The sequence below is a fragment of the Tamandua tetradactyla genome, chromosome 7 (assembly GCF_023851605.1).
Source record: "Tamandua tetradactyla isolate mTamTet1 chromosome 7, mTamTet1.pri, whole genome shotgun sequence".
Lineage (NCBI taxonomy): Eukaryota > Metazoa > Chordata > Mammalia > Pilosa > Myrmecophagidae > Tamandua > Tamandua tetradactyla.
The window spans coordinates 76,979,031-77,002,485 of NC_135333.1; the positions used below are offsets into that span (position 1 = coordinate 76,979,031).

The 23,455-nt window shown below is 34.2% G+C and overlaps 1 protein-coding gene across 4 annotated transcripts in view; it reads left to right on the forward strand.

The window, feature by feature from the left end:
* The window catches only part of ATF7IP (activating transcription factor 7 interacting protein), a 130,453-nt gene that overhangs the window by 1,833 nt on the left and 105,165 nt on the right, over positions 1-23,455 (forward strand). Inside the window, exon 1 of one of the 4 annotated variants that reach the window (XM_077170149.1) lies at positions 16,586-18,455. The exons of the other annotated variants lie outside the window; for them this stretch is intronic. Within the exon in view, the coding sequence (XP_077026264.1) occupies positions 18,439-18,455 (17 nt within the window). The 5' untranslated portion in view covers positions 16,586-18,438. Of the gene's footprint in view, positions 1-16,585; positions 18,456-23,455 lie in introns of those variants that run through there. 4 annotated transcript variants of the gene reach the window in all.

A 23,455-nucleotide genomic window follows, 5' to 3' on the forward strand; every position in this document is an offset into this window, starting at 1 on the left:
TAAACACTTATTTCTGATAGTTTAATGTTGCAAATATGTCATTTGAAAAAACATCTGTGTGTGTATGGATATGTAGATACATATTTAGGTTAAAAGAACTTTGGTCTTAGGGCATAGTTCCCTTTGCATGTACAGAAAAATGAAATATTTTGGTTTATATATTTCAAATTTGGCTTTAGCTTGAGTATACATATGATTGTTTTTTAATTAATATTGAAAGTCATAAGAGACACTTGAAAACACTGAAGAGCATAATGTACAATGTAAAATCTATTGGGAGGACAATTTTGCTGTCATGTTTTTAAAAAAAGATATAATACAAAAAAAGTAAGGTTAATGAACTGTGTAACCATGCACTGTTCCTTAGTACCCTGTTAGTAACCATATTCTGAAATTTTAGTTTGGTGGTTATGATGCCACAAAATTTAGACACATGTGGAGCCTGTATAAATATTAGACCAAGTTACTGAATACTAAGTGACTGGGGTTGTTTAAAATCTTTCTAGTTTTGTGAATTTTAAACATAGCCATAAACCATTAAATTTTACTTTTTTCTTTAAATCATGATTTGAATATGTGACCTTTTTTTATTTATTATAGAATGTTTCTGAAATACATTGAGAAATAAGCACTCTAAATGTTTTAGTGATTTTTGCGAAATTGCTTTTCCAGGCTTGATAAATCTGTCAATTTTTATTGATCTATTATTTTTTCATTGGGATCACAATTTTATTACTGCTTTTTCAACTTAATATTATATTGTGAGTATTTCTTCATGTCATTGTTCTTCTAAAATGTTTTTATTGGCTACATAATGTTGTACTGTGAAAATATTTCCAAATTATGAAACATTCCTCAAACACATGATTTTGAGTTGCTGTGTAATATTGCTATATCAAGTAAGAACGTGCTGTGACTTGCTAGGCCTTGTGTTTTTTTTTTTGTTAAATTTTGTCTTGTCCATTTCTGTATTATAAGTAATGCTACAGTGAACATCCTTATATAGCTCAAACTATTACTTTGAAATTACCATTTCAAAGGCTTGTAAGATAATTTTCCAGATTGTTGCAAATTTAAATGTCTTTTGAAAAGTATTTCTCATACCACCATCAAATTTGGTGGATGAAAAATAGCTCAGCAGCTTTCCTTTGATAACTAGTAAAGTTGAATTTTTTAATGCCTTAACCATGCATTTTCTCATTTTGTGAATTAGCTCTTTTTTTTTACTTTTTCTATGGTGGGTGTTAATGTTTTCTTACTTGTTTATAAGAGCTATTTATGAATATTAGTTCTTTGCTTTTCATATTTGTTTTAGCATTTTTTTTTGCCGATCAAATACCTTTTAAGTTTTTTATGGTTTTACATATTCAAAAGTTTTATGTTTTTATGTAATCACACATACTGCGTTTTTTCCTTTGTGATTTCTTCCAGAGCTTCTCTGCCTAGAAAATATTACCTTTTGTGAGATCAACTAAATGTTCATCTATATGGCTTATTTTTTCCTAGAATTCTAAATTTTTTTTCCTCCCTCATGCAAATATGTTTTTTTTATTTGTACATTAATCACCATCATTGTCCACACTGGGCATTTCTTAAGTAATACTATCTCAGTATTCTCTCTCTCTCTCCTTCCGGTTTCGTACGTGCCCCTAGCCCTTCTACCTCAATCATACTCACATTCAGCGTACTTATGTTATTGTGCTACAATTAGGAAACATTGTATTAATCCATTTCTGAATTTTTACTGTCAGTCTTGTTGCACACTTGGTATTCCTTCAGCACCAAATGCCCAATCTCTACCCTATTTCTATCTCCTGATAACCTGTGTTCTTAACTTCTACTTTCAAAGTTCTTTCATTAGTGTTAGTTTGTATTAGTGAAACCATACAGTATATATCATTTTGTTTCTGCCTAATTTTACTCAACATGATGTGCTCAAGTTTCATCCACGTTACATGCCTCATGTCTTTATCTTGTCTAACAGCTGTGTAATATTCCATTGTATGTATATACCACAGTTTGTTTAACCATTGATAGACATATGGGTTGTTCCCATCTCTTGGTAATTGTAAATAATGCTGCTGTAAACATTGATTTACAAATGTCTGAGTCCTTGCCTTCAGTGCCTCTGAATATATACCTAGTAATGGGGTTGCTGGATCTTGTGGCAATTCTATACTTAGCTTCCTAAGGAACTGCCAGACTGCCTTCCAGAGCAGTTGTACCATTTTACATTCCCACCAACAGTGGATAAGTGTGTCTCTTTCTCCACATCTTCTTTAGCAGTTGTTGTTTTCTGTTTTTTTGATAATGGCCATTCTAGTGGGTGAGATGGTAGCTCATTGTGGTTTTGATTTGCATTTCCCTAATAGCCAGTGAAGTTGAGCATCTTTTCATGTGCCTTTTAGCCAGTTCTAAATGTTCTTTTAAAAAACATAACCTTTTATTCTATATGGAATTTCTTTTGACATTGCCTGAAGATAGGGTGCTAGTATCCATTTCCAGGTATCTTGGATTTTTTTGGATTTTATGTTGGTGATCCATCTCTTTCCTCATTGCTTTGAGTTGCTTCTTTTGATCATGAGTTATTTACCAGATTTTATTTGAGCTATCCATTTTGTTTCATTAACCATGATACTTAAACTAGGGTTCGCTGACTTATCTAGGGGTTCTGTAGCTCTGCTTAAAGAGTTTCATGGATTGCCTTGAAATTGTACATAATTTTATGTGCATTTGTATATATGCACATTTTTCAGGAAAGCGTTAAACTCTCTTCAATTTCTCAAAGGAATACATAATCTAAAATCTACAATATGATTAACCCCTGTATCTGGGCCCTGTTTTAATTACTGTAGCTCCACAAACTATATGAATGTATGTAGCAGCAATATTCAAAATTTCTTCTCATAGTTTCATTAAATAGTCCTGTCAGTTGGTTTTGCCTAAATTTAGATTCATCTACTAAAATTTTAAAATGCCAGTTAGTTGAGGTTTTGCGCAGAATTGCAGTAAACCTCAATTTGGGATGAATTTACATATTTACCCATGAATATGATACATTTCTTATAGATTCCACAGAATGCACTGTTTTTAGGGACTCTGGGAAAATTTGAGATACCTGTGATTTCATTAAATGTTATTTTACTGGTTTCCTAGTGGTGTTACATTGTTAATGGGGGTGAGTTGGGAAAGGATATAAGATATATTAGGGTTCGTTCTCTCCAAAGAAACAGAACTGACAGGTTGTGTGTGTGTATGTGTGTAGATATATATTATATATCTGTATATAAATGTTAGGGGATTTGTTATAGGTATTGGCTCACTTGACTGTGGGGTTTGGCAAGTCTGAATTCTGTATGGTAGATTATAAGTTGAGAACTCGATGGTGATGTTGAATTCCCCAGAGACGCTGACTAAGCTGAAGTAGAACATAGAAATTGTTCTTTCTGACTGCTGAAATAATTCTACTTTTAATTACCTGATTGAATGAGATATTTCTCGTTGCTGAAGACATTCTCTTTTATTGATTGTAGATATAATTAGCCATAGGTGTAATTTATTGGATAATGACTTACATCAATGAAACACCCTCACAAGAGTAATCAGGCCACTCCTTCCTTGACTAAACAATCAGGCACCATAACCTAGCTGGTGATGCATGAACGTAACTGTCACATAGGACTACCTTTCTAATTTTGATCTGCTTCAGAACATGATGACATGAAGAAGTGCAAATATGAAGTTTAGGTGTGGGGAAAACAGAGTTCAAAATAAAGTATTTTACAGTATTTGAAACCAAAGTCTTTTGTTTAACATGGATTTTTTTTTTTTTTTTTAATTGAGGAATTTTGTAAAGTCATCTAATTCCTTTTCTGGCCAGGATGGAGTCTCATCCATCCATTATACATATAAAACTCTTTTTTTAGTATCATTGGTTTTATTAAAATTTTATGTTACTCTCTTATAAAGATGTTTTCCTCATTTTTGGTTATAAATTTATTCTCCATTGATTTTATTCTTTGTGCTGACTGCAGTGGAGAATATTTTAATAGTGATTTATTTCAGTTATGATTCTACCTTTTATCTTTTTTATAGTGGGTATAGGAAAAATGAGATTATTGTCAAGATATTTTATTTTTTGAACTCATTAACTTGGAAATTGGTGGAGGCATGAACAGTGAAATCAAGGAAATAAAGATAGAAATCAAATGTTAAAATTTATTTGTTTTTCTTAACTGTTTTACCTTTTCTTAATGAAAAGTCTCTGGATCTTCGTCAAGCAAATGTGTTTGGATATTTTACTTTTTTTTAGTGAACTTTGTCTTCAGTTAAGAAGTTTTCATAGTTCTGATAATTTATGTTCCTTGGTTTCTCAGACTGATAAAAAGTATCAAATTAGGGAAAGGAGAAGTACTACTAGGGAAATGAATATATAGTTCTTACCCCTTATATGGGGTAAGAAATTATGGCAAGCATCTTGCTTGTGAGGAGGGATCAGATTTTTAAAAATTTTTTATTGTGAAATATATATACAAAAAAGCGATGTTTCAAAGTACTTTTTAACAAGTAGTTTTACAACAAATTTCAAAATCTGATGTGGGTTACAATGCAGGATCAGAATTTATTTTATTTTTATTTTTTATTTTTTGGGTGCATGGACCAGGAATTGAATCCAGGTCCTCCTGCATGGAGGGTGAGCATTCTACCACTGAAGCACCCATGCACCCAGGGATCAGATTTTAAACATTAAATGTAAGAATTTAAAAATTGAGGTTTGGGCAGTTTACTTTAGGAATTGGTATTCCTAGAGCTGAATCAGTATTTTTGTTGCATGTTCATTATGGCAATTGATGATAGATCTAATTAATGATTGTGTATCATTGAAAATATTCAATTATGTTTTAGCTTTTTCAAGAAGGCAAAGAAGTGTATGATTTAGTTTAGAAAGATTTAAGATTTTTTTTTTAAGGTTTTGAGGCATATGGAAAATTTATACGTGTGGCATATCTAGGTTTTCAAGGAAATCACATATCCGTTTTGTTTCATTAACCATGAAAGTTTGAGGAAAAAGTTCCTGCATTGAGTTCCTAAATTCCTTGAGTTGTGGAATACATGATAGATAAAAATTAGGTGGTGTTTTAGCATTTAAATACTATATAACAAAAAAATCATTAAATAACTGTGGATTCCAAGTCCTTGTTAGTTCCCTAAAGTATGTAAATATTGCCTATCCACAAGTGAAGCTTTTCTTTTGTAGATTGTTGCCCTTTTGACTTTGTTAGGTTTCTTTAGAGAGGCCAAGACTTCTTATAATCCACAGAATAATCAGGGTTTTCTCCTGGCATTTTGATTTGTTCAAATAAAGCAGTGAATTCCATAAAATGAAACTTAGTTTATAAATGCTTCAGGTTCACATTCAATTCCCTGAGCTTGCTCAAGCCGAAAAAAAAAAAGTAAATGCTTCAGGTTGCATGGTGGAAAACCATTTTAGTATTGAAGACTGAGAGTGTAGGTGCTGGGGAGCATTTTCAGTGTTTTAAATCATGCAAAGTCAGATGATTTATTTATATAGTATGATTTATTTATATAGTATGAGTATTTTCAGTTTTGACTTTTGATCATTTAGATTTTTGAGTCTTCATGACTCTGGCATCTCCTCCGTTGCCTTCCAAAAAATTTAAGTGGCATAAGGGAACAGTTTATGGTGCTTTCCTGAGAAAGGAGAATATGTTTTTATTATTGGACCTAGATAAACCAGATAGTCTGGGAAATGAAGATAATGAATATTATAATAAATATGTTCTGTATTATTTGTAGATACAAATAATACAGAACATATTTGGTTTGGGAGAGAGCCCATTGTATGACAGTAATGTGAGATAGTTGTGTGATATATATAAAATAATGCCTTCATTTCTTTTTTTTAAACATTTTTTGTTGTGAAATGTATACAAAAAGGTGATAAATTTCAAAGTACATTTTAACAAGTAGTTATAAAACAATTTCAAAGTAAAATATGGGTTACAGTTCCACAATTTCAGGTATTCTAGTGCTCCAAGATGAAATCTCAATATAATATTTCAGTAGTCATACTCAAATGTTAAATCCTCTCTTCTCTAATTCCTCCTTCTCCTTTGATCCTTCTCCCAATCATTAGGAATATTTCCTTCTCTCATTCTTTTATATCCCTGTGCTATTTTGTAGAACCATTGTCTTGGTGGGTACCTAGGAATTCGGGGTCCATCACTCCTTGACACTTCTACACTCTTATAAGAATTTTGAACCATGTGTTAGAGCAGTGATCTTTGGAGCTCTTAAAGCCATAAAAGGATCTCATCGTGGGTCAGTAATTCTGAAAGAGAGTGTCCTCCCCTTTGTACAAGAGTAAATCTACAATGTAGGAAGGGAATTGGCTTGTTTTGAAGACCGGGAGAAAAATGGTTTGATGGAACAATGATGTTTGACACTACTCAACTAAGGCTTTGGAGCCTTAGGAATGTGTCTGCCCTGTTATCCTTATTAGATTGAATGCCTTAAGAAAAGGAAGGAGTGGAGAAGTATGGAAGAGGAAGGAGAGATCACCTTGAACTTTTATTTATTTAACTTTTTTTAATTGTGAAATATACATACAAAAACGCAATAAATTTCCAAATACATTTTAACAAGTAATTATAGAACGAATTCTAAAGTTCGTCACTGGTTACAGTTCCATGGTTCTTCATTTTTCCTTCTAGCTGCTCCAAGACATCAGAGACCAACGGAAACATCAATGTCATGATTCAGTGGTCATACTCATTTGTTAAATCCTGTCCTCTCTGTTATACTCTTCCTTCTCTTTAAATAGCATATATACATAAAAGCAGTAAATTTCAAAGTACATTGCAACAATAAGTTGTAGAACAAATTTCAGAGTTTGGTATGAGTTACAATTCCACAGTTTTAGGTGTTTATTTTTAGCTGCTCTAAGATACTAAAGGTGAAAAGTAATATCAGTATGATTAAGTACTCATACTTATTTGTTAAACCCGACTTTCTCTGTATAACTCCACTGTCACTTTTGATCTTTCTCCCACTCTTTAGGGGCATTTGGGCTATTCCCATGCCAAATTTTTCATGTTGAAAGGGGTTGTCGATAATGTGAGATAGGGGGATGGAACGAACTAGTTGATGTTCTGGAAGAGCTGACCCCTCCAGAACATCAACAACAAAGTGATTTGAGGAACTCAGTGGCTGTTCTAGTTTGCTACCTGCTGGAATGCAACAGACCAGAAATGGAATGGTTTTTAAAAAGGGGAATTTAATAAGTTGCAAGTTAACAATTTTTAGGCCATGGAAATGTCCCAAATAAAGCAAGTCTATAGAAATGTCCAATCTAAGACATCCTGGAAAAGATACCTTGATTCAAGAAGACTGATAATGTTCAGGGTTTCTCTCTCAAGTGAGAAGGCACATGGCGAACACTGTCAGGGTTTCTCTCTCAGCTGGAAAGGCTCATGGCAAACACTGTGTCATCTGCTAACTTCTTCTGCAGCTCCTTGGAAGGTATTTTCCTCCTCCTCAAAAATTTGCTACCCAGTGGAATCTCTGCTTTGTAGTTCTGTCCTTCATCCTCTGCTCTCTCTGAATCTCCCGCTTTCTCTAAAATGTTTCCTCTTTTATAGGATTTCAGTAAACTAATCAGGATCCACCTGGAATGGGTGAAGACACGTCTCCACCTCATCTGGTTTGACAACCACTCTTGGTTGAGTCACATCTCCAGGGAAATAATCTAATTAAAGTTTCAAACATACTGTTCTGAATAGAGATTAGAAGAAACAGCTACCTTTACAAAACAGGATTAGGATTAAAACATGGCTTTTCTAGGGTACATACATCCTTTCAAACCGACACAGTGGCTAAACTGCTGTAAGAGACTGCTACTGTTTAAAGAGGATAAATGTTTATTTCTCTCTTATGTAACAATACAGATGAAAGTTAGGGTTTGTAGGTGACTTTGTTTTAGCATATGCTTCTACCTCTGTGTAGAACATTGGAGTTCGAACAGCTGGTGGCAAAGGAGAAAATTATGGGAGTACATGCTCATTTCATTAGAGAGTATGATCTAGAAGTAGTATATGGCTCTCTGACTCATGTTTTATGGGTAACAGTTTAGTCATTGGGGCATATTTAGCTGTAAAAGGGAGGCTGGGAAATGCAATGTTTAGTTGGACAGCCATGTGCCCATTTAAAACTAGAGGATTTTTTAAAAGAAGAAAGAAATAGCTATTGATGAACAAATAGGATTTCTTACTACGTATAAGCCAGAGAAGTGGTCTCTCACAAGTAGTTAATAATCTAATAACGAAAACTGGTTTTCCATTTAAAGATCTAAGTCCAAATATAACTCTGTACGTTTTCCTTTGAAATGGTATTTAGGGAGCTTCGTACTCATGATTTGTGGCTGAGATTCCAGTTATTGTAAATACCTTATTTGGTAGAATTCTGCTCCCCTCCCCACTTCCCTTTGAAACGTACTAGAACATGATAGTTTAATTTTGAAAAAATTGGGAATTTATTTTAATTTAATACTCAGTGTGATATTTTTTATCCTTGCAGGTTAATTGCTTATTTTAGAAGAATGAAATATAGCCTTACCTATATTTTAAAAGAATGAAATACTAATAAAGTATCAGTAGCAGAGAGTTGTAATAGAGTCGAGAGGCTACTCTGGAGGTTGCTCTTATGCAAGCTTTAGTTAGACACTGCTACCTGTCATAACTTGCAAAACCCCAACCAGGACCATTCCAGCCAATCCTAAAGAACACCTAGGGCAATATATATGATTCCACAGGGTTCCAGGCACTATAGGTAAGCTAAGTAACAGTTGCTTAAATTGCTTTTTTTAGTCTGAAAGTAGAGTTTGTATTTGCATTTGTATACAGATTGTTATTTTCCTCTAGTCATAACTATACGTTTAACATGTGTTTTCAAAGTGGAAAATGTGATTTTTAAGGGCCTTGTGCTATACACAAATAAAAAGATTATGGTTGTACATTTTCTGAAGTTAGGCAAAACTTAAAACTTAAGTGATTAGTAAATAATAAGTAGTTTTTTTTGTAAGTAAATAAAATGTCTTTATTGCCAGTGGTTTATTTCACTATCCCTCATTCACTTGCTTTTTTTTTTTTAAAACTTTTTTACTGTATAATATATCGTATATACAAAGCAAAGAAATAAAAAAGCTATAATTCCCAAACCCCACAGCAAGTAGTTATAGGACAGATCCCAGAGTTTGTCGTGGACTACCATAAGCTCTTCTCAGATTTTTCCTTCTAGCTGCTCCAGAATATAGGAGGCTAGAAGCCATAAATATTTTTTTTTATCATCACAATTTTTTTTCTCTTTTGTGAAAAATAACATATATACAAAAAAGCAATACATTTCAAAGCACAGCACCACAATTAGTTGTAGAACGTATTTCAGATTTTGACATGGGTCACAATTCTACAATTTTTGGTTTTTACCTTTAGCTGCTCTAAGATAGTGGAGACTAGAAGAGATATCAATTTAATGATACAGCAGTCATATTGTTAAATTCTATCTTCTCTGTATAGCTCTATCATCACCTTTGATCTTTTTATTCCTCTCTTTAGGAGTATTTGGGCTATGGCCATTCTAACTTTTAAATGTTTGGGGTCTGTCAATAATATGAAGTAGGGAGATGGAACTTTCTGATGTTCTGGAGAGGTTGGGCCCTCTAGGTTTCAGGACTTATCTGGTCCAGGGACTCATCTATGTAGCTTTCTGGAAAGTTACACTAGTGCCTGGAACCCTGTGGAATCATATATATTGCCCTAAGTGTTCTTTAGGATTGGCTGGAATGGTCCTGGTTGGGGTTTGGCAAGTTATGATAAGTAGCAGTGTTTAACTAAAGCTTTCATAAGAGCAACCTCCAGAGTAGCCTCTCAACTTTATTATAACTCTCTGCCACTGATACTTTATTAGTTACACTTCTTCTCTCTCTATTGGTTGGGATGGAATTGTTTATCCCACAGTTCCAGGGCCAGATTCATCCCTGGGAGTCATCACTCACCCCCCCCAGGGATACTTTTACCCCTGAATGTCATTTCCCAGGTGGTGGGGAAGGCAGTTTTTTCATCTGCAGAGTTGTGCTTAGAGAGAGTGAGGCCACATCTGAGCAACAAAAGAGGTCCTCTAGAAGTAACTCTTAGGCATACCTATAGGTAGGCTAAGCTTCTCTGATACCTACATAAGCTTTACAAGAGTAGGCCTCAGGATCAGTGGCATGGCTTATTGATTTGGGTGTCCTAATGTTTGACACAATATCAGGAGATTCCCTGATGGTAAGGTTTAATAGATCCATATTTTTTCTCCCATCCCTCAAGGGGCTTTGCCAGTACTTTTTGATTATCTGCTTAATATATTCTAGGATGTAGCCAGGCATTACACTGATTAATACAGGATTAAAGTACCCCTTTCTTATTGTGGGCTCCCTGTGTGTCAATTGTTCAAATGGAGAGTATAGAAAAATGATAATATTCATCATGTCTGGAGCTGGAATTTAAATGTATTTAATAAGTAATTTAGAAAATTCTCAAAAAAAATAATTTAGAAAAGTAGGTTTGATAATGATACTCACTAATAAGGAAAAGAAGCATTTTAAAAGTAGTTTAAAATGTGTGGGTTCACAGGCTTTAGGGCTGACTCAATAAATAAAAAATAAAGACATTTAAGGAAAACCCCACAGGATTAATAAGGTCACTAAATTTACAGAAGTGAGCCTTTTCAGGGTGAAATAGCACCCATTTTCTCTCAGTAATTATATTCACAAAATTCATTCATTTCTTCAGACACTCATCATTGCTTAAGTCAGGGATGAAGTAATTTATTTGGGGAGCTAAATCCAGACATAAGTATCCCTTTTTCTTCGTTTTAAAAAACCTCAGAGTATAATTCTCCCCTTGGTCCCCTTCTCCCAACTGTGGGATTTATTGAATGCTCCCTAAAATGGAGGCTGTCAGTTGTTTTTCATAACCTTTCCTTGTGGTCATGTTTCTGCCCCTTAAGGCACAGTTTCGACCATATAAGTTGGTTTAGTTTTCTGATTCTGTCTTTATTTTGCTATTTTATTCACTTATGTCTAATGAGGCATTGATTACTATAGAAAGACCTCTGTCGTCTCTCTTATGAAGCTATATACTTTTGATCTGAGGCTTGAATTTTCTGGATGTTTTATAAAGTATTATAATTAACTTATTTGTCAATTTATGACATAAAAAAAGCAAGAGTCATAAAATTTATCTCAATGAATTTTCACCTAAAGTATCTATAGTTGTAGGGCATTGTTATGGGTTAAAGTGTATCTTCAAAAAAAGACATGTTCAAATCCTAACTTCCAGTCCTTATGAATATGACTGTATTTGGAAATAGGCCTTTGAAGATGTTATTAGTTAAGATGAGGCCAAAATGGATTAGGTTCTACCTTGGTGTCCTCCTTAGAAGTGGAAATTGAACACAGACAGACAGACAAAGCAGAGAGCTCCATGTGATGACTGAGGCAGAGATTGATGCCTAAAAATTGCCAACAAACCACCAGAAGTCAGGAAGACACAAAGAAGAATTTTTTCCTGCAGATTTTGTACTTCTAACCTCCAGAATTTTGAAGACAAGAATTTTTGTTGTTTAAGGCTGTCCAGTGTGTGATATTTTGTTATGGCAGCCCTAGGAAACTTATATTATTTTTTATAGATCATGTTTCTCTGAAATTCCCATATTTGTCAGTGTTCCTTGTCTGTCAGGAAGTGATATTCTTTATCCCTTTAAAACTTGAGATTCTGTAAGCTAAAAAAGAGAAGTTTTGTAGGCATAATTCCTGCAGTTATTGTTCCCTGACATACTTAATTAAAAGAGGTTTATATTTGCTTGTTACAGTTGTGTTCATGGTTACAAATTTGAATTCTTCAATTTTATTCAGGGAAAACATATTGTTATTGAAACTGGGTAAATTGATTCATAAAAAGTAAAAGGACTCAGTCATGGTCCTTTATACAATATTTAATCATTGTTCTAACTAACTAGATGAGGCCAATCAATATATTCAGTATTTTTCTACAGAATCATTATTCTTAAAATATTCTGATGGTTTATTAGTTTATAACTATCTTAAGATCTTTCACAGTTTATTTTATTTCCTGAATTCTGAGGATATTGGATCAAGATGTTATTTAAATTAATATTTGTATATCTTAAATTGAGGGTTAGTGATAGATTAAGATGAAAGTGTTTTTCTCATATTAACGTGAAAAATAAAATATTAACCACAGTGCATTGAGACCAAGATAATTCTTGTCTTGCTAACCTTGTGTTAACTAATCTACTTAGGTGTCTGCTCTGTACTAACAGAATCACAGAGATTCTCTCTTGATACAAGTATGATAACACTGAATTATGAGGATGTTGTCAGTATTTTGTCAGCATGCCTGTACCTAGGAATCGCTTCCATTTAATAGTAATAGTTAAGAATACTTAGGGTAGTTCTGTGTTAAGGATCTTTTCATGTTTATTTCAGAAGGCTTAGTTTTTGGTCTATACATTTTGTCTTCAAGTACAGTGACAGTAAGGATCTTGACTAATGTCTTTTCTCTTGAGTCTCATTGCATCAGCAAATCCAGTTGTTTTTTGTTTCTGGTGCATAGCTGTCATCATTGGAATTTTATTCACCATTCTGGGAATTTCCTTCATCTTTTTCCTGGATTTTCTATGTGGCTTGTCTTTTTATTGAATGATTCTGTCATCTGGGGGTAGAGGGAGTCACATTCTGTGGTAGCTTTTTGAGAAAGGTTGCATAGGAGGTATATTTTTTTGAGCCCATGTGTGTCCAAAAAAGTGTCATTATTCTCAATTTATGCTTGATTGATAGTTTGGCTGGGTATAGAACTCTAGATTGAAAATCATTTTCCTTCAGAATTTTAAGGCACTGCACCATTATTTTCTTGATTCTATTATTGCTATTGAGGAATCTGAAGCCATGTTGATTTCTGATATCCCCCTCAGTGAAAGCTTGTATTTAGTATCTGTTATTAGTCTCCAGTGTTCTGAAATTTCACCATACTATGTCTTGGTGGGGATCTGTTTATCACTATTTGCTGGCTCATTTGGGCCCTTTTAGTGTGACAACTCTTGTCCTTCAGTTCTGGAAACTTTCCTTAAATTATTTCATTGGTAATGCCTTTCTCCTTCATGATGTTATTCCAATTAGAATTTTTGGATAGGTTCTGTAGTTTTTTATACCCATTTCTCCTACCTTGTCTTTTGTTCCATATTCAGAGAGATTTCTTTGACTTTATCATCTGATACTTCTGTTGAGTTTTTTATTCTATCACATTCATGAATTTCTACTTTTTTTTCTGAATATTCCTTGCCTGTGGTATCAAATTCTGGGTTCATGAATGCAGTATCTTTTTCAATTTTAATATATTTTATTTAATCAAAAATATTATCATTTCAATATGTAATGATATGAAAGATTATTACTAAGTTATTTTACATTGTTTTGTTTGTACTAAGTTCTTGAAATTGGTTGTTTTTCACTGACAGCACATCTCAATTCAACTAGTCATTCGATTCACAAGCTCAGTATTAAGCATGACTGTTGCATTGGACAACACAGGTCTTTCCTACCCTCTCCAAGTCCTCTCCTCCTGGCCAATTCCTCTTCATCTCTCAATTTCATCTTGATGTCACCTCATCTGAGAGATCCCGGCAGCCTCCTTGACTACCCCTTTTGGGCTTTACGCACCATAGCCCTTAGCATTGTGATTGATGAATGGTGAAAGAAAGAGTTCCAATTTCATTTTTCCTGGTGTCATCTTTTCCTCACTGATCTGCTAAGTTATGGTTAATCAGTTTTTGCAGTGTAGTCCTTTCCCCACTAATCTGCCAAGTTCCCTCTGTCATATATAAAATTTCCATATTACTTTGGATTGGTTTTTGGGCTATCTGTTCTCTCATTGGTATATCCAGTACATACTGTTTTAAAGTATATCATGATATCTGGGTAAAGGGGGGAGGGTATCTTCTTCAAGAGTGTGTTGATTATTCTTGTCCTTTTGTTCCTCCTGTAAATTTCAGGATCAAAAAAGTACCCTGTTGGGATTTTTATTGGAATAGCATTGACTCTAAAGGTCAATCTGAAGATTATTGATGCCTTAAAGACAGTAGTTTTGTTACTTATGACGTATGTCTCACTATTTGTTTAGGTGTAATTTAATGTTTTTTAATAAAACTATTCCAACTTTCTGTTTGTCTTGCGCATCTTTTTTTGTGATCTCTATCAAGGTACCTATGTATTTTTCATTTTTATAAATGGCATCTTGAAAAAAATTGCATTTCTCTCTGATTGTTCCTGGTATATGGAAACACAATGGATTCAAATGTTTAATTTTATAAATCTAGCAAATCTCTAAATACTTTATTTCTAATAATATCTTAACTGTGGATATTAGTGAGTTGTTTTGAAATTTTCTTCTAGCATTATTTATTGCATTGTTTTTTTGTATGATTTTGCTCTGTCTTCTATGTTAGAAACTTTTGTTCATTTGCCTTCTTCATTGGCTGACTGCATAATGTGACGAGAGAGTAAAAGGTTGATTGGAATATCTGAATTTGTCAGTTTTCAACTTCACCATAGGGTGATCTGAGTGTGGGTAATTTTGGTCCTAACAAAAGTGTTATTTCTTGGGCTGCTTGGATATCCCCAGAGAATCATCTTTCCATTTTCATTCAGGGAAAAAAATCTGATTGCCAGCATTCTAGGAGATTAATGGAGAAAGAGAGCCAGGAGTGTCTGCAATCAGAATTAGATCACTTAATCCACCCCCCCCCCCCCTTTTTTGTGTGTGCTATTCTCATTTATAACTGGATACATCTGAACAATTTTTCGAAAACCAGACAATTTTTTTGTTTGATTTTTGTAGATATTCGGTGGAGATTGCAATTGAAAAGGACAACTAAGATATTTTACTGCTTTTCAAACAGCTTACTCTTGTATTCCGTTTCTTAGCCACACTATACTATGCTCTCTTCATTCCCATTTTTTAAGATGCCTAGTCCTTCTAGCTCCTATGTCTTTTGAGAATTCTGCCATATATATCAGGTTAGTCCTTAACTTGTCCCCATGGCAGCTTGGGATTTATTATTTTGGGGAGTGCTCAGTTACTTGCCTATCATCTCACTTATTTTCCACCTTCTAAAAATATTTGTAGCTTTTGTCTTTATGAGTTTTCTCCCTTTTCTTTAAGAGGATACATGCTTAAAAATACATCGTTTTAGTGGGACTTAAGGAAGGAGGGCAGTTAGGTGTTTTCAGTTCACCATCTTAACACTGTTCTATTATTTCTTTTCCCTTTTAATATGTATAATGTTGATAATAATACCTTTGTAACTAAAATGAGTGAAAGGTGTATTTACTTTGCACCCAGTACAGTGAAACCTTTTATTTACAGGTTCTTTGTAGTTTTCATACGTGACATTAGAAAATGTAGTAGTCGACTAGACTTAATTCTATTCTATTCTTTTCAGTACTATTTGTGTGGCATCTTCCAAAATGTGTAAGTAATGAAATGTGCCAAGTTATGATGATGGTTTTCATAAAAGATCTTGAGATAGCAATCACATCTGGTTTGGAGGATGGACATATTAAAGAGAAAGGAGAGTAAAGAACAGATTTTCAGTGAGAAGATGATTTAAATTGAATCGTAAATAGGATTTGCTGGTACAGAGGGTGAGACATGAGCAAAATTGTTTATAGATTAAAGACTTTTAAAGCTCAAAGAAAGGTCTTAGCAGTGGAACATCTATTCCCTTCCTAAACTTCCAGCAGGCACAGAAACAGACACAGTTTGGGAAGGGGTGGATGAAGCTCCATGGCCTGTACCTGTGTGTAGTATAGGTTAGATTTCAGCCCTTAACACATTTTTGAAACACATTTTTTTTTTTTTTTTTTTTTTAGAAAGAGGGAGGAAGGGAAGGAAAGACAGAGAGAAGGAAGGAAGGAAGGAAGAAAGGGAAACATCTTTAAACATTTTCTTGTTTTATTGTATTTTGTTTGTTTGTTTGTTTTTTACATGGGCTGGGGCCGGGAATCGAACCGAGGTCCTCCGGCATGGCAGGCAAGCACTTTGCCCGCTGAGCCACCGCGGCCCGCCCTGAAACACATTTTTGAAGTCATAATTCTTAGTTTGTTTCCTCAATCATGAATTGAAGATAAAACCTACCTTATGGGGTTAGTGTGTGAGGTAATTGACCTGTTAGATTTATAAAACTGTCTGAAGGTTTGATTCATATTTATCTTAACATCTCTCTGTATCTTTGCTCTTCAGAATCCCTTGCAGAAGTGTGTGTGTGTGTGCGCGTGTGTGTACACTTATGTATATTTATTGACTTCACTTATGTGCCTTGGAATAATTGAGAAAATCTAACGAAATGGTAGTAAGATGATGGTAGTGGCTGGAGGAAGATGGGTGGGTGCGATAATGGAATTTATTTTTTTGAAATCTAAATTAGCTGAAAAGTAGTTCTTATGACTATTTATAGCTGGCCCCTTGCCAGGAAAGCTTAGCCTGAGAAAGAAGTAGCCAGAATTTATATTGGAAAGGTATTTGGCAATACAAGAGAGTCTTAACAAGGTATGGGGTGAGGTGAATATAGAGGGTGTATTTCCCCCAAAGAATTTTCTTCCTGAATGTTAGAAACTGTTCTTCAAGCATCTCTAAATTTCTTCGCTGTATTTGTATTCCCATTAACCTTATTCAGATTCCAGTGCTGAGGTAATCTCTGCCCTTTACCAGTCCTTCCCAGTTTCCAACCTTTAGCTTTTAATGAGCCACTCTCGGAGAATCACAGTTGTTCCTGAACAATTACTCTGACTTAAATGAACTCTTAACTTTTTTTTCTGAAACAGTATTTAAAGCAGTTTTTATATACTTTACCCAGTTTGCCTCATGGAGAAGAATCAAGGGCCCTTTAAAAGTTGAGTATTTGGTATTGGGTGTCTTGTTTGGTTTTGTGAACATATGGAAAATTTCAAATATATACCAAATAGAATGAAATAATGAACCCCATGTGCCCCACACTCAGCTTGAACAATTATCAACTCATAGGACCAGTCTCCTTATAGCTCTACCCCTACCGTCCCTCTTCTGTACCCTAAAATTTTTTAAATAAATAACCCGCATCCGGGTGACAGAGATGGGATGGTAGCATACGGCAGTTAAGCTAGAGGAAGATAGTTGTGGAAGAGAGAGGAAAAAGGTAGATTCTCTAGCTGATGTGAGTGATCAAGCAAACAGATTCTTTTTGTGCTTTTGTCCTTTTTTTTCTCTTGATGTCTGTGGTACTGTAAACCAAGACAAATTTGTTGGAATCTCTCAGAAACATACCCACTTTCAGACTAGATTTTTGCCTTTTGTACCCCCTGATTTTTGTCCCAGTGGTGTCCAGATCTTTATTTTTATTTGCTTTTCACTTGTATAAAAATGTTGGGAAGATGGTGGTGGGATATGAAATGTAATTTGTCCTGGGATCAACACTCATCTGGGGATGCCTTGGGACCATGAGGACCACCAGAGAAGAAACGATATTTGTCTTTATGGTAAATTACCCAAAATAAGCTTTGTTGTCATGTTAGGATTCTACCCCTTCCCTAGCTGTTAAAGTAATGTCAGGATTCAAGATTTTTAGTGGAAATTTCAAACATTCTGCTAGATTTGAGCACTTTGGGGCTTAGATTCTGTGGGGGAAAATCTTTAATTAGCCTTCTATAAAGTGAAATTAACTTGATCAGATGACTCTCAGGATCTTAAAAACCTAATTTTCCAGAATTTACGTAACAGGCACTCTTTCCTTGATAAAAGTATTACAAACAAGATAAAAAAAGGGGGGAGGATGGGGGGACTTGAGCAGGATTTGACTCTTTTTTCTGGACTGAAATGGAGGCTTTCTTTCAAGCAAATTCCCTGATGTTTGCTCTGTGTGATTTGGCTCTATCTCTGTAACTGCTAATATGTGGCATGGATTTCAAGTTGTGTGGGATCTGGATGTGACCATAGTTTGTATTGCAAGTCAGGATTCACAGGCACTATGTTACAAAACTGGCTTGCTGCCTTCTCTGTTTTCTTTTTCTGTGTCCTGAGTAGCTGCATTGTTTCTTGCAGTATATGCATTAGCTGTTATCTGTGTGTGTTTCCTGCAGGCTGACAAAGTGGGAGGGGCTTTGTTTGATAGATAGCTGAGTTTTCAGTGTGCGTTCTTGAGTGCACATTGCAGCCATCTTAATTAGACTTTAGTGCAACTGAGACAGTGCAGCTGTCTCAAAATGGCTGCTGACCTAGTCTTTGTAGCTGCTTAGACAGCAAGTATGCCAGTGAGGAGACTTGTAACATGCATCAGGACCAGAGGTAAGAACCAATTACTCTGTCTTTAAACATTCAAATTAAAAAACATTTTAATTTTACTGAGTTTTTATAGGAAGATGAACTTAGACCTTGTTTGGTAAAAAGTTGAAGTAAATATTTGCTGATAGAACCTTTAAGCCTCTCTTATGGAAACAGTACATAGGATGATGAGGTCAAAGGTTAAATTCCTGTATTTTCACACCATCTTTTGTTGTCTCATTGCCAGAACATATGATCACCACAGTAATGCTTTTCTGGTCTTAATTGACTTAATATTCCTTTTGTGTTGGATATTTTAGTTAGTTTAATATTTGACAGTAGAAATTACAAACAATATTATTTGAATAGGTTTTTTTTTTAAAAAAAGAAGGCATAAATAAGCCTTGTTTTGCAGAAATAGTGTGATTTGTCTTTTCTTTTTAATTTTTTTAAGGAGTTATTATTTTAGTAGCTTCCTGAGAAGAATGTTAATCCTCTGAATATAAATTATAACTATAGAAAGAAAATTTTTTAATTTTATAAGATTTTCTTTTTTTTTTGTTTTGTGCTGTGGTTCTAATTCTTTTTCATCATGCTTCTTCCTTCTGGCCATCTAACTCTCTTATATTTTTATGGTACTTAACTTTTTTATTCTAATTATTTTTTGCTTAAATTGGGCCTTCATTCAAATTTTTAATTTAGAAATAAGTTTACTTCTTCTAGGCTTTTCTTCATAACTAATTTCTCATTCAGCATAGAACTGAAGTAAATACTCCAATGTCTTATTTAAATGATATTGTTTATGCACACCTCAGTTTTAATTTAAATTTATTCTGTATTTAAAAGTAATATAATTCATTAATTTTATAAATTTAGTTTAAAATTTTTCAAAAATCTTTAACATTGTTCTGAGGTAGAAATGTTTATTGAGATATAGTAATTCCACAGGTACCCTGAAAAGTGGAAGAATGAAATATTTATTATATTAACATAATATTCTACATAGCAGAACAGGTAACACTTTGAGTTTTCTTTTTCTTAAATTGTTACTACTCATTAAAATTTTTCCTAAAGATATAGTACATCACCTGACTTTGTCAATAGTGCTATGAATATGTCACAGACAAATAAATCATCGAACAGTAAGTTTTGAACTTTTTTTAATACAGTAACTTTTGCAAATTAAATTCTTATGTGGGACCCCAATATATAAAAGGCATAAATATAGTATTTGTTGTATACTTACTTTATAATGTTATATTTATAGTTTACTTATAAATCCATGTAATACAATTAGAACAATTAGGCTATTATAATGAGAATGCAATTTGAAACAGAAGGTCACATATAACAATAGTCTTATTTTAGCTACCGAAAATAGTTAGCTTATTTGTAGATCCCCAGCTGCTGTGGTATACTGTGTAAATCATTTTTAATGCATTCTAGAACATATCATCTTTATGTTCTTTTTTGACTTTCACGAAGAGAGTATGAATTCTGTATTTGCCTGACTTGTTCGCAGTTTAAAATTGCGGCCTTCCTGCAATCTCTTGTTATACAACTTTTTAAAAGTATTTTTTTCTTAATTTAAATAAGATAATTGCTTTTCCTATTTGTTGAGTGATTTAAAAAATACCCTGGGATCAATATTTTAGTTCCATTAACAACTTTTGTGTATGTATTTCATTTTTATTAACATTGTCAAGTTATAGGCCATCTGTTGTGGAAGGGTAGATTATTATACTCTGAACCTTAATTTATGTAAATCCAGACGTGAGCTTACCCCTAAAAGCAAAAAAAAAAAAAAAAAAAAAAATCAATATGGGTGAGGAATTCTAACCATTATTTCTTTCAATAAGATTATGAGTGAGTATGACATAGACAAGTGAATGTGCTGTGGCCTTAATTATCTTATTTCCCTCAGGCCTCATAATCAGCTTGCTGTCTTGGGAGTTTCTAGTGTTTAAAACTTGTGTTTTTCAAATGCTGTAAAAAAATTGACCAAGTTGAAATTATTGACCAATTTATGTTTTTCTTCAGAGTAGTACCTCAAGGAAGTATTAATGATCCACTCTTTTTACCTTCTCTTGCTAATTAAAATTTATCCCCTCACAAGAAAACGCCAGTGATTATCACTTATGCAATACCTTATGATTACCCAAGAGGATATTGATAATTCTTTCAGTGTCATGTTGCATTTTTGCAACTGTGAGCATAAACTAGATCTGACTGGGATTATTACTTCTGGTATTGGTGACAATTTTCAGATTTTCTATGCTGAATTTCATGTTTGCTATTAAGTTGGATAATTGAGAATATAGTAAATCTGGAGCTGGATAATTGAGGTTTTATGGTATTATTTTGGTCACTTCTTGTCTTTGTTTACTCCATATAGTAGGCCTTTATAAGGGCCGTATCATACATTTCTAAGGAAAATGTGGAGACGGAAAGTGTACTGAAACAAGAGTCTAAACCTAATCTACATTTGCATACTGTTGTAGTCAATTTTTTTCTGATGTTGGCCAACTCATCCCTTTTCTGATTCTGTTTTCTCTTCTGTAAAATGGGGGGAAATTCCTACTTTTCTGGCAAGGATATGCTGGGTATCAGTTTACGTAGTGTTTAGGAATAATACAAATATCTAGCGTGCTGATTTTTCCAGTAATATTTGAATGCTGTTCAGTTTATCTGCTTATTAAATGTTGCATACTTTGTCAAGTGTGATTGGATCAGCGAATGTATATTTTAAAAGTATGGGAGATTTCTCATAACTCCTGTTTTAGAAGCAGTAAGTGCTAATTAATGACATATCTCCTTTGTAATTTTATATATTCATGTTCGTATTACTGGGTCCTACACTGTTACATAAATAAGCTATCCTTTGCTGTATATGGGTGGTGGCAAATATATTTATTAAGTAAAGCCAGTATAGAATGCAGACATTATAGAATTAGAAGAGTTTAGGAGGAATGTTTCATCTCTGGTCTGGCTGAGTCCTCCATATGTATTGTAAGAAAATAACTTCTCTGAAAAGGTGTCTTGAATTTAGAGCCTAGAGTTTCCAGTGTTTTAGTACAAATGAGGATCATAATAAGAACAGTACAGTTCTCTTTCAGTGGTCAAAAACTGACAGCTAGCAGACTGTTTTCATCCTCTTCAGCCACTGTCCCATTTCTCTAGTTGTTAGCATTTAAGAGTTTCATGGAAATAGACAAGTTATTTATTTTCAGAGCATCAATTTTCTTATCTTTAAAATAGGTATAATGTCATCATATTGGGTTTATACTGGGATTTCAGTGAGGATAATAAAGAGAAAACATATATTGTTTTGTGGGTGGCACAGAGTAAGTATGAGTAAATATTGGTTGCTTTTTCCTCTCAAGATTCCTTCCAGCACAAATATATTTCTCTTTCTTTCTTTCTTTCTTTTCTCCCTCCTTCCCTCCCTTTTTCCCTTCCCTTCCTCCGTCTCTATTTCCCTTCCCTCCCTTTGCTCACCCCTCCCCCTTCCCTCCCCCTCTTTTTCCCTTTTCCTTCCATTTCAGGAAGGGAGAAGTCTGGATTACTGACTGTTTTAGGAGAGGTTCTTTAGGGAAGGGGGCTTATTAGGGGCCTGGCTCGTTTACAGTACCAGTGCCAGAGAACTAGGATTTTAGAATCCCAGAATGAAGACTTTTAAAGGGCTCAAAGGGAACAAAAGAAGGTTCTTATTTATGCTAAAGCAGCATTGTGAAGTGAAAACAGAAGTGGGCTGTGAATTGATCAATCGATTCAACAAATTTAACAAATAGTTATTATTCACCTATTATTTGCCAGGTAGTATTTTTAATATTTGTATTGAGATATCTTCACACACATGCAGTCCATTCAAAGTACAAAATTAATGGCTCACAATATCATCACATATATAGTTGTGTATTCATCACCATGATTGGTTTTAGAGCACTTGCCTCACTCCAGACAAATAAATAAAAAGAAAAAACAAATACGTCCCATACTCCTTAAATCCTCCCTCTCACTGACCACTATATTTCAGTCTACTCAATTTTGTTTATCCCTAACCCCCCATTATTTATTTATTTTTTGTCATTATGTTTTTTTTACGCATCTGCCCATGCCCTCTGTAAACGGAGCAGCACCACAAGGCTTTCACAATCACCCAGTCACACTGTAAATGCTATATAGTTATACAGTCATCTTTAAGAATCAAGGCTAGTGGAATACAGCTGAACAGTTTTAGGAACTTTTCTCCAGCTACTTCAGTACACCATAAATTAAAAAGGGATATTTATATGATAAATAAGAATAACCTCCAGAATAACCTCTTGACTCTGTTTGAAATCTTTCAGCTACTGAAACTTTGTCTCATTTCTCTCTTCCCTCTTTTGGTCAAGAAGGCTTTTCAATCCCATGATGCCAGGTCCCAGCTCATCCCTGGCAGCCCTGGTCCATGTTGCCAGGGAAATTTACACTCCTTGGAGTCATGCCCCACGCGGGTAGAGGGAAGGGCAGTGAGTTCATCTGCCAAGTTGGTTTAGAGAGAGAGGCCACATCTGAGCAACAAAAGAGGTATTCTGAGGGTTACTCTTAAGTGTGATTATGAGTAAGCTTAGCTTCTCCTTTGTAGAAATGTTTCATAGGGTGAGCCCCAAGATCGAAGACTTGCCTATTTTTAAATTGGTTGTCCCCAATGATTGTGAGACTATCAGGAATCCCCCAGGTGAAGAAGTTTAATATTTCCTCCTTGCTCCCTAGTCCCCCAAGGGTACATTGCAAGTACTTTTTTATTCTCTGTGCATATTACTCTGGAATGTATCTGGGCATCACATTAACCTGTACAAACCAATAAGATGTCACTCCCTATTCATGGTTCCATGTGATTATGGTATTTGAATAAACTGACCATACAAGTTAAATTAGATCATGTGCTACCCAAAATATAAATTTTGAATCAAATAAACATCTTTTCCTGTGTTCTTACACAGAAGTTGAAGTTTTAAAATATGGACCATATCATCCTTTAC